At 36.5% G+C, this 17,908-nt stretch overlaps 1 protein-coding gene across 1 annotated transcript in view; it reads left to right on the top strand.

The window, feature by feature from the left end:
- The window catches only part of MYO9A (myosin IXA), a 232,246-nt gene that overhangs the window by 102,895 nt on the left and 111,443 nt on the right, over positions 1 to 17,908 (top strand). The window contains exon 12 of the mRNA XM_044665785.1: positions 9,033 to 9,174. Within this exon, the coding sequence (XP_044521720.1) occupies positions 9,033 to 9,174 (142 nt within the window). The remainder of the gene's footprint in view (positions 1 to 9,032; positions 9,175 to 17,908) is intronic.

The raw sequence follows: 17,908 nt of genomic DNA, 5'->3' as shown, positions 1-17,908 counted from the left end.
CAGTATGCAATTTGCTATGTATTTATATAAAAATCTATTTATTTATCTTATATAACAATGAATAAAGTAAGGATTAGTAAAAAGGTTGCCCTAAATCTTTCTCCACCCACACTTCTACGTTTTTGCCTCACGGCAAAGCCTTCTGTTTCTTCAAGCTATACTGCCCTTATTACTTAATAAAACCCATAATATAACACGATATCTGACTAAACTAATCTATTAATACTTATTAAAGTAACTTAATTTTGTTAACAGTATCTCCAAGAAAATAGAGTAAGTTAGCCCAATATGGCAGAGGCTAACTGACCAGAGTAAAAATCTGAGATGTCTCCCCGAGTTCAGGCAAACAGGGCCTTCGCTCTTTCTTCCTTCAAAATAGTTCTCCAACACAGCAGATTTGACAGCTTCTTCTCCACAATGATTTCTCACAGTCATGAAAGTAGAAACCTTTTAAGATGGGTTTGATTTCTCTCTTTCCTATAACTACTAGAGAGCAAGGTCTGAGATGAGTCTGTCTTCACCAGAAGACAGAGAGAAACTCAGAGCTTAGTAACCAACTGTGAGAACTTTATCTGCTTCTCTCCTTTCCAAGTTCTCAGCTCATGCCCAGAACTCTGTTTTGCTTGCAGCCTCAGAGACGTTTTCCTAAAGTTCTTATCAACACTTAATCAGTATATTTCCTATTTCATTTCTACACTTCTTAGGGTTATTATAGCATCACTATTGTACTTTGAGTCCATTATTAATGACAAAAGTGTTAATGAAACAGAGAAGCACTGTTCTGACATAGACACAACTTGTAATAAGCAAGAACTCTGGGCAAAGACTGATGCAAGAGGAAATGTTTGGTGTAAAATAATATATAATTCATCCTTATGCTTCTCAGAGTGAGAATGAGTGTGACTGGATGAACAGCTGTGAGACTACATCATTTTGAAAACATAATTAAAATTTGTGTATACTTGAATTTGTGTGTGTTGAGTTTGTGTAAAATGAAGTCCTACTGTATTTATCCTCTCCATTTGCCTGCAGTGTTAAAAAAAAGTTATTATTGGGAAAAAAGCTAGGTGTACTTTCATTTGTAGTTAGGGGATCATTTGTAATTAATATCATTTATTAAATAAGATATTTTGCTCTCTATAGGAAAATCTTTATAATATTAAGTACTTAAGAGTTTTTGCATTCCATCTTTGTGTTACTAGTTATTTTTAGGTTATTTAAAATAGGATGTCTTAAAATTTTAGAGAATAATTTGAGGCTTTTTCTGTCAAAACATTCTCATAATTTCAGGCAAATTCAGGTCTACTATATCTGTATCTTAATATATCTAATCAAGAATTTGAAATATATTTTCATATTGTTTTTAGCTTTTTTTTCTATGTGTCTCAGATGCATTAATTTATCGATGGGACAGACCAAATGTTATTGATTCAATCAAATGGTAAAATTTCAAATTATATGTTAGGGATATATAAAATATCAACTTTGGATATTACAACTGTTTTTTATGTCATAGTTTCATATTACTCTGTTAACAAACCTCCACATTATATTCATATTTTAATTAGGAGCATGTAGGAAAATGTGAACTAGCCACATATTGAGAAAAAGTCAGGCTAATATTTATCCCTGGAGTCATTATTATCCCATTATCCAGAAAAATTCAGGAATTATTTTAGTATTCAAAAATAATAGAATACTTAGAAGATAATATCCATCCTATTTGGTAGATTTTCTACAGAAGGTTCATAGCAGGACCTAGAGACGAACTCTACAAGCTGTGAAGACTTAAATGGACAGTCACCTAGAAAAATACAGCGGAGAGTACCTGCACAGATGAGACCATGACATTTATGTATAATTTATATCAATTAAAATAGTATTTCCAAAAATGTAAATTCAAATGAGGTACTTAATAAGTGTTTTTAACTTCTACTTTAAATTTTATTGTTTTATTTTGCCAAAATATCTTAAGGGTTCATTTGTAGAAGAGACCAAGTCTCACCATTTTTTTCATTTGAATGATGGGTTACCAATTTAACAAATTAGGTTTGGTTTTTTTTTGTAAGAAACTTTATTCCTTTCATTGAAGAAACACAAGACATTATACAACACATTCATTCATATATTGATGAAATATATACTAAATTATGATTTTCTTCAAACATTTATTTTTTGTGTTACCTATTTTTATAAATATTTTGTAAGCTTTTGTTGAGTAGAAGTTTTATATTTCTTTCATGTCCTTCCCAACACCAAGCACAGGACTCGGCATACAACAGAAACTCAATACGTACTCTTAAATTTCTAGGCATAACCCTTAAGCAACAATGTAAAATGGTATTTGAATGCTACATGAGTGCTATTCAAAATGAGACAGTTAAGATGATAACATGAAATATTGTAGAGAGGCTCAGTTCTCCCACATGAACTGAAACATATATCTGAAACAGGACCCCAGAAAAACAGTAATAATAAAAACTAAAATGAAACAAAAGTAAACTCTTGTATCCTGTCCAAAATTGTATAAAAAGAAATCTAGAAGCAAGTATAATCCGAGAGAAGAGTTTTACCAAGAAAGTCAATGAAAATTATTGTAAATAGCCTAGAAGCTGATGGATTCAGGGAAAGAAGTCCTGGAGAAAAGTCAGGGTAGCCTTCCACAGGTCCTAAAGCCAACTAGCACACCTAGAGATGGGGTTCAAGCACAAAAACATTCATTGTTAGTCACATGAGTGAAGCCAGTTGGCATTGGCCATTGCACAAGGAAGTAGGGCTTGGCTGTGAACTCCTTGAAGCACTGAGAACCATAGTTGACAGGGCCAACTCCGTACCTGTGCAACAGTGCTAGGGGCTTATATAAGAAACCTGAAGAAGTATGATCTGCAACTCCTTTTCTCAAAGTATAGTCTAGGGCAGTGATGGGCAAACTATATAGCTCCCTGAAATGTTCTATCCTGCTGCAGGACATTATTTCTAATCTGAGGAATATGATGAGTAGGATTACAATACAATGAAACTTCGAAAGCGTTGCCTTAGAAACAGAATGACAGATGAGCATTTCCTTTCCTTTGGCCCCCTCTTTAAAAAGTTTGCCCATCACTGGTCTAGGGGTACATATGACTCTTTGCAATGGTCCTTAAGGTTAAAACCATTTAATAACTAGATGTTTCCATTTTTAATATACTAAATATTGATAGGTGGAATTCAGTAAATGAATTCTTTTTTGAGATCCTCAATAATTGGAGTGTTAAGTTTGAGAATTGTTGATCTACTACATCTCACTGAGGCCTGTCACCAACTACCAATTGGGAACTGTTCAGGAAGAAAACCATTTAAAGCAATCAATTAACAGTTGAGCACAAAATCCCAAGCCTAGAACTTAGGCTGCAAATATGAATACACATAAAACAAATTCAATAAAGTAATCCAGTGAAGTAAAAATATTCCAAGAACAAAATCTAGAGAGATAAGACTAACTTTTGTTGTTGTTTAGTCGTTTCAGTTGTGTCTGACTCTTTGTGACCCCATTTAGGGTTTTCTTGGCAAAGATATTGGAGCAGTTTATCATTTCCTTCTCAAACTCATTTTACACATGAGAAAACTGAGGCAAACAGGGTTAGGACCATTCATCTAGTAAGTGTCTAAGGTTAGATTTGATCTCAGGTCTTTCAGACTCCAGGCCTGGTACATTATGCACTATACTACCTTGCTGCCCATGAAAACTTTATGCAGATCAATAACATATTTAAATAAGTCAGTCTTTAGCTATTTGAATTTTAATAAGTTTTATTACTTTTTTTTTATCATTTTAAAAAACTTTATATCGTTTCCAATCTATGCCCTAATAAGTAGATGGTCTTTTGTTAGATGATTCAAAGATGATTTCCTGCATCAAACAAATCTGTTCCTGTTATTTTATAAGTTTCACTTATTTAGTGCTCACCATATGTCTGTCCCATCTTTTCTGTTATAAATCTATTTTCACATTCCCATTTTTGTAACAAAGTAGCAGAATATCAAACTGTAATTTTAGTCCAGGGTGTCTTTTTTAGTTCTCGGTAGAAATGAATAAAATATAATTATTTTTAAGGATGATCTGTTTGTAAATATCACGAACAGACTAATTTTAGATGGCCAGGTGACCTGTGAAATGATTTATCTTTTTGTTTTGGTTTCCTTTCTATTCCTTTCCAGGGAGTGTCTGTGACTCATATTTCTATTTAAGTGCAGCTTTATTCTTCTGGTTTCTTTTACAACAAGAACATCTAGATTTATATGATTTATGCCACAGTAGCTGATTTTAATACTTGATCTTTGGGAAAGTTAATAAAAAGCATAAAAAAGTGATTCTTGCCAACTTTTGTTACATAAGGCTGAAGGCAATTTGGTATTTTACTTGTTTAATGAGTTGCCATTGAATTCTCTCCAAATAGCTAGCCTATTGGAGATGAGCCTTTTTGTACTTAGGCTAGTCCTCTGAAAACACACTGCATAACTATGCTAAATCCTATCAAGAGTTTATTTTATGCTGTCACAACCCTTAAAAAACCAGGGGCAGTGGTGCAAGTAGGTGACTCAGTGAACACGAAACCAGATCTGGAGATGGGAAGACCTGGGTCCACATGTGGCCTCAGATACTTCCTCACTATGTGTCCCTGGGCAACATGTCCTCTTCTACCTTGGAACTGATACTTAGTAGCAATTCTAAGACAGAAGGTAAGGATTTTTATTTTAGAAAAAGGGGGAAAATAAAACAAGAAAAGCCAGAGTTAACACCATACTGTAAGAAGGAAAATTTAAGTATTTATAGATATATATTAGAATGTGTGGCCGCCAGGAATCAACAATTTAGGTTGATTCCATAATTAAATCAGACCCAAGTCAGCATCGGGTTGAGGAGTTTATTTACAATCTGGTAGGTAAAGAGTAGGAATAAAGAGAAAGGGAGAGGCTAATCCAGGCCAAAGGCCTAGACGGAGAGAGAAGGTTAAAAGCTTAATAAATGAAGCTGTAAGCCGCAAGGCCCAACAGCCAGATAGGCAGAGTTGAGAATTGGCCCAGCTAGGCCAAGGAAGTCAGCCTAACTTACCCACGTGACAATATAGAGTGTAATCTGTCTGTGGTCTCAGGAGATGCTTCTATTTCCAGATTGAGACGGCAACTGCCCCCACAGGAAGTTCACTAACTTACTTAAAGAGATAGTGTCTCTCGTCACTTCCTGTGGTCCACCTCTAATTCAAATGGACAAATGGCAGTTTCTACATTGATTTGGACTGCCCAAAGGGCAGTCCCTTATTCTTGATTTGTTACTTATTGTCACGTGTGGGTAACTCATCTCCCCTCCCCACTAAGGGAGGTGGGAGTGACATCATTAGCACGCCTGGGTTGAGTAGAATTTTAACTATTAATGGGCTCCAGCTAATTCTATTTACACAATACAACAATGAGGTGTCAGAGTAGGACTCAAATTTAGAAGTTGGGACCTATGTTGCATCTTAAAGGAAGTGAATCTTTTATTCCAAGAGTTGGTTCTTTGGGTTCATTAAAAACTATGGATCTAGATAAATTTACTTCTAAATATTACATGCCTGATTTATTCCAGTGATTTATCTATTTTTAACTAGTGCAAAATTCTTTTCAGAATTTGTAGTATGATTTGAGATCTGACATTGCCAAGCCCCTCTTTGTCCTCACTTCTCATTATTTTCCTTCAAGTTCTTGACCTTTTTAGTCTCATGAATTTTCTCCCTAATTCCATAAACTAGACCTTTGTGCTTCGATTGATATAACATTAAGTAAGTACATTTAATCTATATTGTCATTTTTCTTACATTGACATATACTTATTGGTAATTAATATTTTTCCAATTATGTAAATCTCCAATTTTTATAAAACATGCTTTATAGTTACACTTATATAACATTTGTATCTGAGTAGATAGGCTTCCAACCATTTTATGTATTTTGTAGTTATTTTACATGGAATTTGTCTTCCTTCCAATTAATAGGAGAGGTTAGAGATTTGATGGGGTGGGAGATGATTGTGGAAGCAGTCTGCTGGAGTAGAGAATTTGGGGAAAGATAGAATCTAGTATACGTGCAGATGTGTTGGCTTGACAATATATAGCAGTATGGAAATGACTCCCACATTGATAATGAATCATTTTTCATCTTAAAATATCAGTTCCACCAGGATGATGGAAATTTCAAACTCTCCATGGCCATAGTAGTATCTCATGGTCTATTGTGTAAATGGGCTCATGGACATAAGGTACACATGAGACATGGTATGATTTTGAATAAGGTACTTTACTAATTGAGATAACATTAATACCACATATCTAGCACTCAGACTGGGAAATAGATACTATAAAAGACATCAACACTGACAATTTCCATTTCCTAAGCAAGTGAAACTAGAGTTAATCATTTATCAAAATTAAGGGAACCCCAAAAGATCTTTAAAATCTACCTAAATCTTCAAAAAATTGCTTTCTTCTCTGCTGAAAGCAGAGCCACTTGAGAATTTAAGCTTGCTTTTACAGAAGTGGATGGTGGAAGATTATGAACTATATGTCACCTTATGAACAATGGGAAGCCATGAAGCGGAAAGCAAACTTTCAGTAACCTTAGCCAGAGTCCTCACTGATAATAATAATAATTATCCAATTATTTCAGGATTAAATAAGTTGGAATATAATGAGCAGAAGGAAAATGGGAAGTTGGTGGGGAAGGAGAAACTGTGAATACCTCTATGGTAAACTTTTTGTCAGTGACAGTGGAGCCACCACATTTGGATTCTTAAAATCACAATCAGCCAGGAGCCATGTAAAGTAAGGAGATTTGCCACTAATGATAATGAAACCTGGTAGAAACAATTTGACTGGATTAAGTTTAAACTGGGGAGATTTGTGCTGCTGGTGATTAGAGGTCTCAATGAGGATATCAAGAAATAATTTTCTAGATATCAGAAAGAGGAGGATATCAGAACCTTAGGGGAAAATAGATCTAATATTATTACAAAAAGGACAGCCAAGAAAACATTACAACTAACAAGCCACATGAATAAAGAAATCATTGGAATAAAAAGGGAACAGATAGGACTTCCAAAATTATATTGTATAGCAGCAGTTCACATGTTAACAGCCATAGAATTGTCAATAAGATGCCAAGAATATAAGATTTCATAGTATCTATTGGTTGAATAGAAAAGAAATTTTTGAGTAGAGCAGAACATTGTCTTTAAGACTATTTCAACAGGGTATTTCTTATATACATATCAAAATCAAAAGACATAATGGCAAAGATAATTTTATTCAACCATCTGATTATCTGTATTAACTGGAGCATAAAATGGTGACATAGGCTTACCAAAGACATTTGTACATTTCATAGAGGATATGCAAGACATAGGCATCCTTATGTTCCCTTTTATTAATGACATATTGTTTATATCTAACTTCACAGTATTTCAGAGCCTTAATAAAATCTTTAATTGTCCTCAAGTAGAATTAGGCCTAGAGTTAAATAGCAGGAAGAAAGTGACTAGATTGCTTTTGGAAAACTTCTCATTGCTTTTAGTGAATTAAAGCTTCCCTCTAAGATAGAATCTTTTCAAGCAAGTAAGCATTAATTTATCTCTACTTAAAATCAGCTAGTGTATATCATATGATGAAAGCCTGAGTTTAAATCTGGCCTCAGACACTTAATAGCTGTAAGGTGATTCTGTGGATAGAGCACTAAGTCTAGAGTCAGGAAAACTTGAGTCCAGATGTAGCCTGAGATGCCTCTTACTTATATGACCCTGAGCAAGTCACTTCACTCTGCTCATCTGTTTTCTCAATTTTAAAATGAGCTGGAGAAGAAAATCAATATCTTGATGAAGAAAATCCCAAATGGGGTTACAATGAGTTGAAAATGACTCAAAAACAAAATGGGGATTTATAGGCATCTACCTCATAGGATTCTTGTGAGGACAAATTGTATAACATGCCCATATACAGCACTATATAAATGCCCTCTATTTTCTATTATTAACTTTGTGCTGAACACTAATCTGGGATCTTAGTAATACGAAAACAAAATATGAAAAAGTTGGTACCCTGAAAAGACCTTACATTCCACTTGGGGAAATACATTATTTCTGTTGTTCTGTAGTTCTGTAATTAGGAGAATTAGGGAAGGCCTCTTAGGGAACAAGGGGTTGTAAGAGAGACCATTCTAGACTTTGGGGCATAGCCTCTGAAACAGAATGGAGACAGGAAGTAGACTAATATATGGGAAGTAGCAAGAAGTCCACTTTATTTTTAAGGAGGCCACTTAAGATGAAATGTAAATTATTTGTAAAATGGGAGATAGGAAAGAATATTAATAGGTAATCAGCTTAGAAGATGTATACCACACTGCTGAAGATATGTGACAAGAACACAGTGATGTCCTCTGAGTATTAGATTACATTTTATGGTCTCTAAAGGCTTATTTATCTGTTATTTTTCTTGTGTATGCATCACAGTGTAGTTGAAAGAGCTTTGGGCTCTGAGCCAAAAGACCTGGATTTGAGTCCTGCCATCTCCACTCGTTAACATTGTGATCCTGGATAAATCACAATTTCCCTTAACCTCATTTTTCATCCTATGGTTTTGAAGATGGACTGATGCCATATGTCTATATAATTGAAAAGATCGACCTATGAGTCAAATAGGATCAGATAAGTTGATGTATATAATAATGTTTTGTTAGATTGTTGGCCCTGGAATAAGGAGTCAGACTTCTTTTCCTGGGTTCAAATCTGGCCTTAGACACTTAATAGTTCTGTAACCCATGGCAAATTACTTAACCCTGTTTGCCTCAGTTTCCTTATATGTAGAATGAGCTGGAGAAGGAAATGGTGAACTACTTCAGTATCTTTGCCAAGAAAACTCCAAGAGCAGTCACAAAGAGTCAGACTAAACAAAAACCACAACTTAACAATTGTAAGATACCTTTAACATTCTGACTTAATAATTGCTGCCCTTTTTTTTTGTTTTTAGTTTTCCACAGGCTACAAACCAGACACTATTGGATAAGTTTAAGCGCCAGCATGAAGGAAACTCTTATATTGAATTTCCAGCAGTGATGGAACCTGCCTTTATCATAAGACATTATGCTGGAAAAGTGAAATATGGTGTAAAGGTCAGTGACCAATTTATTGCTTGCACTTCTGGCTAACACATTGCAAAATAATATGGCTTGAATCAACATGATCTGCTTATTTGATCACTGAACTGCTGACTTGTTAATAATTCTCTTTGATTTTAGGTAATTTTCACCCTTATAGATGCAGTTAATATTGTTGATCTGATCTCTTTTATCCAGACAAGCTCAGGAGTGTTATTTTTAAAAATGATGAAGGCTGGTATTAAAAGGGAAAATAGTATTTTAATAAAAGCCATGCTGATGGAGATAAATCATTAGACCACGCGCGTGTAAGAATTCAAACTGCCGCCTCGGCCATTTTACATTTCGTACCTTCGCACGCTCAGGTAGCAAAAGGGACTGCCTCTCCTGACTCCAGGAGTCTTATCCCCTCTCTTACATCATCACGCTTCCTGTCTGCCTCCATTTTTACAAGAGGAATCATGGGAAATGTAGTTTTCCAAAGTCCCCTAAAATGTCCATAGGAAGTTTGTCATATATCTACATATCTTAATGCTCAAATGAGCCCCAAATAGCTCTTAGAGCCCCAGAAATTCTAAGTAACACATTACCCCCCTGTGATCCTTTGGGAGATAAATCTCCCCAATGGATCATAAAAACATAATCAAATTAGAGTTTACAATAATTCAGAGGTAAAAGGGAAATAAAAGGGAGAAAGAACAAAACAAATGTTCGGTGCATTGACAAAAGCCATTTAGGGGGCAGTCCCCTTTTCTGGCATAAAGTGTCCATTCAAAATAAAGGCATTCAACTCATTCAACCCCCATAGTTCAAATCAACTGCACCCCAAAGTTCAAATTTGGATCTTCATGATCTAGTGAAGGCTCGTCAGGCATCTTCATGGTATGGGGAGATGGCACAATCCTTATCCTGAAATTACTGTCAAAGAATTTAAACTTTACATTATAGATTATAAAACATACATTTTCTTCTGAAAATTATACATTACCCCCCTGAGATTACTCCTAAAGGAGTAAAAATTAACTTGCATTATAGATTATAATTCAGACATTATGATTATAAAAACTTAACACATACCCCCCATGAGGAAAATTCTAAATAACACATTACTCCCCTGAAAAGGGTATCTCAGGTCAGCTAAGGATGCATGGCTGAGTCCCGGGTTGTATGGAATCAATTGGCAAAAGAAAGAATAAAAAATAAAAAGAATAACAGGTCCTTGAACAAGGCCCAATTAAAGTGATTTAAGCAGTTTGCAATTATCCATTCAGGGCCAGGACTATAAAAAATTGCCATTAGTATAAGAGAAATAAGGGGAACGTCTCTCTCTGGTCTGATTTGCCTTCAACTTCTCAGGGAATGAGCCAATAAATAACCAATCTTAGGTGCTTTACTAGGAATCTAAGTTAAAGGGGATCCTCGTCCTCTAAAATGTTAGAAAAGACTGGAACTCCCCAAAAACTCAAACCCCAGTTTTAAGCCCTTCAGTATTGGCATAGAGCTCCTGCAATCCATGTAGATTCTCAGTCAAGTTTCCATGACTTTGTGGCTCTTAGCACTTCTCCTGGAATCAGACAGAGAGGCATTAAATCACAGTCCCATGGTATTTACCAATTATTGACAGGTTACTACCATAGTCTCAGGCACTTCAGGTATGCATCATTATAGCAAATATATATTTGCATTAAGCTTATATCACTGTAAAATCAACAAAGGATAAATAATGATTCTGTATGTACTTCCAGTACCAGATGAGAAAAAATCAATTGCTCTAATTAAAAAAAAGAATGTTTTAAAAATCAAAAATGTATATATAGCTTAGAACTAGTGAAGGGTTTTTTTTGTGTGTGTGTTTTTTTAAATCACTCTTTATTACAAGTCTGTTAAGTATTCTATATGGTTTTTTGTTTGTTTGTTTGTTTGTTTGTTTTTTTAAACCCTTACCTTCTGTCTTGGAGTCAATACTGTGTGTTGGCTCTAAGGCAGAAGAGTGGTAAGGGCTAGGCAATGGGGGTCAAGTGACTTGCCCAGGGTCACACAGCTGGGAAGTGTCTGAGGCCAGATTTGAACCTAGGACCTCCCATCTCTAGGCCTGGCTCTAAATCCACTGAGCTACCCAGCTGCCCCTAGTGAAGGGTTTTTTACCCAAAAATGAGATTCATTTTTTGTGAGTGTAAATGGATTTTACAAAATAGCAGATTCACAATGCACATCCAAATAGAGTACCATAACTTCTAATAACACATTTTAAAAAAATAATACACAATCCATTATTATAATCACTTGCTATGATGTTTAAAAGATCATATACTTATTACAAATTCAAACAAAATCTGTTACTGCCTCCATAACAAAATCTGATATTAAAAAAAACCTTCTGGTCTAAATTATCCTCAGGAATTCTAGATCCTTCTGATAAAAGCAGGCTAAAACAGAGAGACTAACATCACCATACGGGAGCTCTCCTGGCTTCCTGGTAAAAAAAATGTAAGACAACAATTCTTCACAATAAAATATACAAAATCTTCTCCTTTAAGACAACAATTCTTTAAAATAAATATATAAAAACCTTATCATTTATACAGAAGGGACTAGGATCTAAAGTAAATGTTTAAAAGACCTCTCACAAGATTACAATTTAAATCTCAAGGCGTCAAAACCTCTAAGGTTGTACACAATTAAGGCAATTTACAGCTTTAAAAATGTGTAAGATGTTCAAATGGTACGAGAACAGCATTGTTTTGATTACAGTAAAAATGAAACCTGAAATAAATTAGGAAATACAATAGAGTACCAGATATCAAGCTATACTGTCAAAAAACTTCTTCTACCAGTTCTAATAGATTTTTTTCATCATTTGGGAATTACAATAAAATCATAAACAGAAACTTCAGTAGCTTAAAATGATTCAGTGCAACAGGAAAATCAACAAAAAATGACAAATTAATTCCCAAAACCAATCAGCAAAATACAGTAAGATACAGAGTCTCTTTAAAAACAGAAATAAAACTCATTCAGTTCCAAGGTTTAAAAGTCCACCCCTGGTTCAATTTAAGGTTCTTCTGATTGAGTTCTGCTGAGCTTAAGGGGTTTTTTAAAGTTCAAAGTTCTGAGCAGGAATGGGGGTGAATAGACCATGCTGCCCGATTAAGGGTAAATGCTAGTTCCAGGTGGAGGCGTGGGGTAGGGGCTAGAAAAAAGCTTAGGTCAGTATTTAGAAAATCCCACATGTAGAGATTGTGGGCAGGGGTGCCTCCTGGAGGGCAAGAATGGAGTAAAGTGTCTTTCAGGTTAAGAGTCAGTATCAGGAAAGGGGGGGGGGGGGGAGGTACTTCCCAAATCTTAAGCAGCAGAGGCTGAAGCTGAAATGGCGGCAGAAACTCCTCGGAAATCTCAGAATTCAGCAGGCAGGATCAACAGAAGTGGTCTGCTCTGGTGGGCTTGGGATTTGGCAGAGATCAGGGCAGGCAAGAACGGAGGCCAGGTCAGGAGTTAGGAAAATCGCTGGAGACGGCAGCAGGAAACCCAGCATTTGATCACTGTTGGTAGGGGCCACTAGGCCCCAGGCACTGGGCAAAAGAATTCACAGCCCAGCGGCAATTAAAACCATTGTCCCTCTTCCCTATAAAGCAGCCTTGAGGCTGGGGAAAATAGGGAGAGGACTGAGCAAGGAAAAAGATTGTTTCTGAGACTCTAGGTCCCAGAGCCACATGGCTTCTCAGGCTATCGAAAAATTATAGGGTCCATCTTCCCACGTGGTTGGCCAAACTGTTGTTTTTAAAAATGATGAAGGGGGCAGCTGGGTAGCTCAGTGGAGTGAGAGTCAGGCCTAGAGACAGGAGGTCCTAGGTTCAAACCTGGCCTCAGCCACTTCCCAGCTGTGTGACCCTGGGCAAGTCACTTGACCCCCATTGCCCACCCTTACCAATCTTCCACCTATGAGACAATACACCGAAGTACAAGGGTTTAAAAAAAAAATAATGAAGGCTGATATTAAAAGGGAAAATAGTATTTTAATAAAAGCCATGCTGATGGAGATAAATCATTAGACCACGTGTGTGTAAGAATTCAAACTGCCGCCTCGGCCATTTTACATTTCGTACCTTCGCACGCTCAGGTAGCAAAAGGGACTGCCTCTCCTGACTCCAGGAGTCTTATCCCCTCTCTTACATCATCATGCTTCCTGTCTGCCTCCATTTTTACAAGAGGAATCATGGGAAATGTAGTTTTCCAAAGTCCCCTAAAATGTCCATAGGAAGTTTGTCATATATCTACATATCTTAATGTTCAAATGAGCCCCAAATAGCTCTTAAATAGAGTCCCAGAATTTCTAAATAACACAGGAGGGGGAATATGACAGAAAAACCCCTCCTAATGCCAGGTTTCCTGGAAATCTGGCTCATGTTCTCTGAGATCACTCTCACAACTAGTATGCTGGGTCAAAAAAACAAACAAAACAACCAACCAAACAGAGGAGAGGGTTTCTTGGTCAGTCTGAGAAGTTTACTTTTTTTTTTTTTCCTTCGAACTTGTTGATCTGGCTACCTCAGTCCATTTCAAATTCAAGTTTATAATTACTTGCAGAGAATTTCCAGGTGGGAAAGGGCATGGGTGTGCTGATGGTAACATGTACTCATGCTCAGTTTTGCTCCCTTCCCCCTGGATCTTTATGAGGTGAGTTCTCTTCTTAAAATCATTGGGAAAAGATCAAGCTGATTTTCACACTTTTTCAATGAAATGAAATATCAGCAACTTTAAAATTAGTAAAAATCTCATGAGCTCATTCTTGCCTATAAAATGAGCCAGACCTATGTATGTTAATTTTACATAATTAAAAGTTTTTTTTAATAAGTTTTCCATCATAGAGACGTGTGAATAGAAGAGGCAGGCCATGTTAGGAGGTATACCTTTGTGGGTATGTCTGTGTGCACATATCTTCATTTGAAAGGAGGAGAATTTATTTTATGGGAAAGTGGCTTTGATATAGAGAAAGATGGCAACACAACCGGGAATAAAACACATGGATGCACATTCTTTGGGTTCAAGGGACATATGTTGATATGATGAATGGCGAATAAGCAGATTTGAATATGAAGTATATTTTATTGGCCTTAATAAAGAAAGTGTGATACCCATGATTTTAACTTCATTTGGAGATTGGGAGTTCTACAGTTTTCAGTGAAATTATAATGAAAATATACTATTAGAAGGCCACTTACTGATAGAGTAGGGCAGTGACAGGGTCAAACCTGTACTTATGTAGATCACTTTTGACAGCTGAGTAAGAAAGTGGATGAGTCTTGTGAGACTTGTGACAGGCAAGACTAACCAAAAGGGTATTGTAATAAATCTAGACATGATAATCCAGAGCCTACACCAGGGTGCTAGCAGAGTCAGCAAAGAAAAAGGAGAATTAAGGGAGATAAGTTGTGAGATAAAAACAACATAATTTGGCAATATATTGGATATGTGTCATGAGAAAGATTAAGAGACATAGTGATAACAGGGTTGTTAGCCTGAGTGACTGGGAGAATAGTGGCCCTCTCAATGGCTTTTTTCATACTCCTCAACATAGTTCAGAAATGAACATTTTCTACCCAGTCCAAATCTGGATGCCTATAATACATTAACCGCTTCGCAGAGTTCAGGGCCTGCTTTACATCTTCTTATTCTTTCCTACACAGACATTTTCATGAGAGGATCTCAATAATCATGTTTAATATTCATTCCAGCAGACTCCCCAGCTTCCTAATTCTTCAGCCTCCTTAAATCTTATCAACTAATCTCACATTTACTAATATCCTGAGCCTTTTCTTTGCCTTGATGGAGACCTCCAATTCCTTCACCCCTTGCTACTTTTTCAGGCCATTACCCCTATGCTGGTTTTATTTTCCTTCTCCAACTTCAAACCAGTATTATCTATTTCAGCTCTATACTCTCTTCTTCCCTTAAATCCTTTTCCTCTTTGTTTTACTACTGATTTCCTTTTACCAAACCTTAGTCCTGGATCAATCCCACCTTCTTCCTCTGCTCATTTTCACAAACCAGTGAATGCAGGGAAAGGAAGTCTCAGGATCAAGCTGACTATTTAAATGATACATTTAGATTTATCCAGCTCAGCCGAGTCCTCACTGGAGCAGGGTTGCCCTTTCATTTCTTCCTAATTGACTCTATAGCTTTTTCCACAGAAGCTATTCAGTTCTTTTGTACTATCCTCAGGCTCGTCTTACTGTCATCTTCTTTGGCCCTGGAACATTCCTCTGTGGGGCTTGCTGCCTGCTACTGTTGGTGAGGTTCTCCCAGGGGCCTCATTTTGGGAAGGACACTTGTCCAGCCATCTGTTCCCATCCCAGCCCTCCTGACTTTCCAACTTCAACTCCATTCTTGAGCAATAGTCTTAACCTCAGAACCTGCCTCTGCACCTCAGGGGAGCCTCCCATTTTGTCAGCCTGCTAATAGAGCCCCACAAACTACACTTGTCTCCTGAGCTTCTGTGCTTTATAGGGGAAATCTGGGTGGAGTCTCCTTGCCCTGGAACATCCATCATCCCTCTGATGTTGCAGCCCCCTTCTTTCTTCCAGACTCTTCTATTTTAGGGAAGAGCCAAAGCCAGCCAGCCTTTCTTCCCCTCCAGACTATGCTTCTAACTCTCCAGACATCAATATCATGGTTTTTTTCTCTTGTCTCTCACTTTCCATTAGAATTCAGGCTCCTTAAAGGCAAAAATTATTTTTCATTTTTGCTTGTATTTATATCACAGTGCTTGACACAGTGAGTTCTTAACAAATGCTTATTGCCTGAACTTACATAGAGAGAACTACTGCCCATGATGGCTTCCTGAATGGAAAGGTAGGCTGCTCAGCTTCTCCACAGCCTACTCTAGCCAAAATCTGAAATTGCTGACAGATGGAATTAAGAAATCCAATAAGAAACTATAGTAAATTACTTCTATTCGAGAACTGTAGTTTGAGAGCAGTAGGAAATGAGGTTACTGGAAAAGCCAATACTAGTGCAAGGAAATAAGCCCATATCTTGTGTGTACTGCCAGAGATATTCAAGAGGCAGGTGTAGCTTGTCAGGAGGCAGAAAAGGTGGAGGACTCCCTAAAAAAGCTCCATCATAAGGGAATGCCCTTCAATTGGGGAATGGCTGAACAAACTGTGGTATATGCGGGTGATGGAATACTATTGTGCTAAAAGGAATAACAAACTGGAGAAGTTCTAGGCGAACTGGAGAGACCTCCAGGAACTGATGCAGAGCGAAAGGAGCAGAGCCAGAAAAACATTGTACACAGAGACTGATATATTGTGGTAAAATCAAATGTAATGGGCTTCTGTACCAGCAACAATGCAATGACCCAGGACAGCTCTGAGGGATTTATGGTAAAGATGCTACCCACATATTCAGAGGAAGGACTGCAGGAGAGGAAACATATAAGAAAAGCAACTGCTTGAACGTATGGGTCAGGGTGGACATGATTAGGGATGTGGACTCGAAATTACCACACCAATGTAACCACCAACAATTTGGAAATAGGTCTTGATCAAGGACACATGACAAAACCAGTGGAAATGTGCGTCAGCCATGGGTGGGGGGAGTGCGGGGGGTGAAGGGGAAAGTAGGAGCATGAATCATGTAACCATGTTAAAAATGATTATTAATAAATGTTAAAAAAAATAAATTAAAAAAATTAAAAAAAAAAACTCCATCATAGTTATAAACTCCCAGCCAAACCTTCATAAGCTTCAGTGAACAGAATCCACAAATATGAGTATAGCAGTAACCTCTGGGAGTATAGTTCATACCAGAAAACCTCAGGTTCCTAAGTACCTAGCACTCTGTTCCAGTATATCATAGAGAGCTCTGAATGGATGAAGAGGCCCATGGGTGCACAAGCCCTTGAGGAAGAAGTTGTAAAAGGAACCTAGATGACCCAAGGAGAGATAAAACGCTGATTTCATTAAAGAAGACAACATATCAAAATTTATGGGATATAGCCAAAGCAGTACTGAGGCAAAAATTTATATTCCTAAGTACTTATATCATCAAAATAGAGAAAAAGCAGATCAATGAATTGGACAAGCCACTAAAAAAACCAGAAAAAGAACAAATTAAAAATCCCCAGTTAAAGACTAAATTGGAAATCCTAAAAAATCAAAGGAAAAATTAATAAAATTGAAAATAAAAGAACTATTGAACTAATAAATAAGATAGGAGCTGGTTCTACGGGGGGAAAAAACCCAAATTGAATAGCTAGTTTTTAAAATTTGATTGATTCTCTTGTTTTTTTTTTTAAACTACCAGTATAAAAAATGAAATGGGTGATTTCACCTCTAATGAAGAGAAAATCAAGGCAATTATTAGGAAATATTTTGCCCAATTATATGGCAATAAAAATGACAATCTAGGTGAAATAGATAAATATTTACAAAAATATAAGTTGCCTAGATTAACAAAAGAGGAAGTAGAATACTTAAATAATACCATCTTAGAAAAAAAAAAATTTAAACAAGCCATCAATGAACTTCCCCAAGAAAAGACTCCCCAGGGCCAGACAAGAGTCTTACCAAATTCTTTTTATGACACAAATAGGGTACTGATACCTAACTCAGGCGGACCCACAACAGAGAAAGAAAATTATAGATCAATTTTTTTAATGAATGTAGATGCAAAAATCTTAAATGAAATAATAGCAAAGAGACTATAGCATGTTATCACAAGGATTATTTACTGAGATTTATACCAGGAA

The sequence above is a fragment of the Gracilinanus agilis genome, chromosome 2 (genome assembly GCF_016433145.1).
Source record: "Gracilinanus agilis isolate LMUSP501 chromosome 2, AgileGrace, whole genome shotgun sequence".
NCBI classification, from domain to species: domain Eukaryota; kingdom Metazoa; phylum Chordata; class Mammalia; order Didelphimorphia; family Didelphidae; genus Gracilinanus; species Gracilinanus agilis.
Note: the sequence above shows the minus strand (reverse complement) of the source record. Positions and strands in the feature narration are given on the sequence as shown.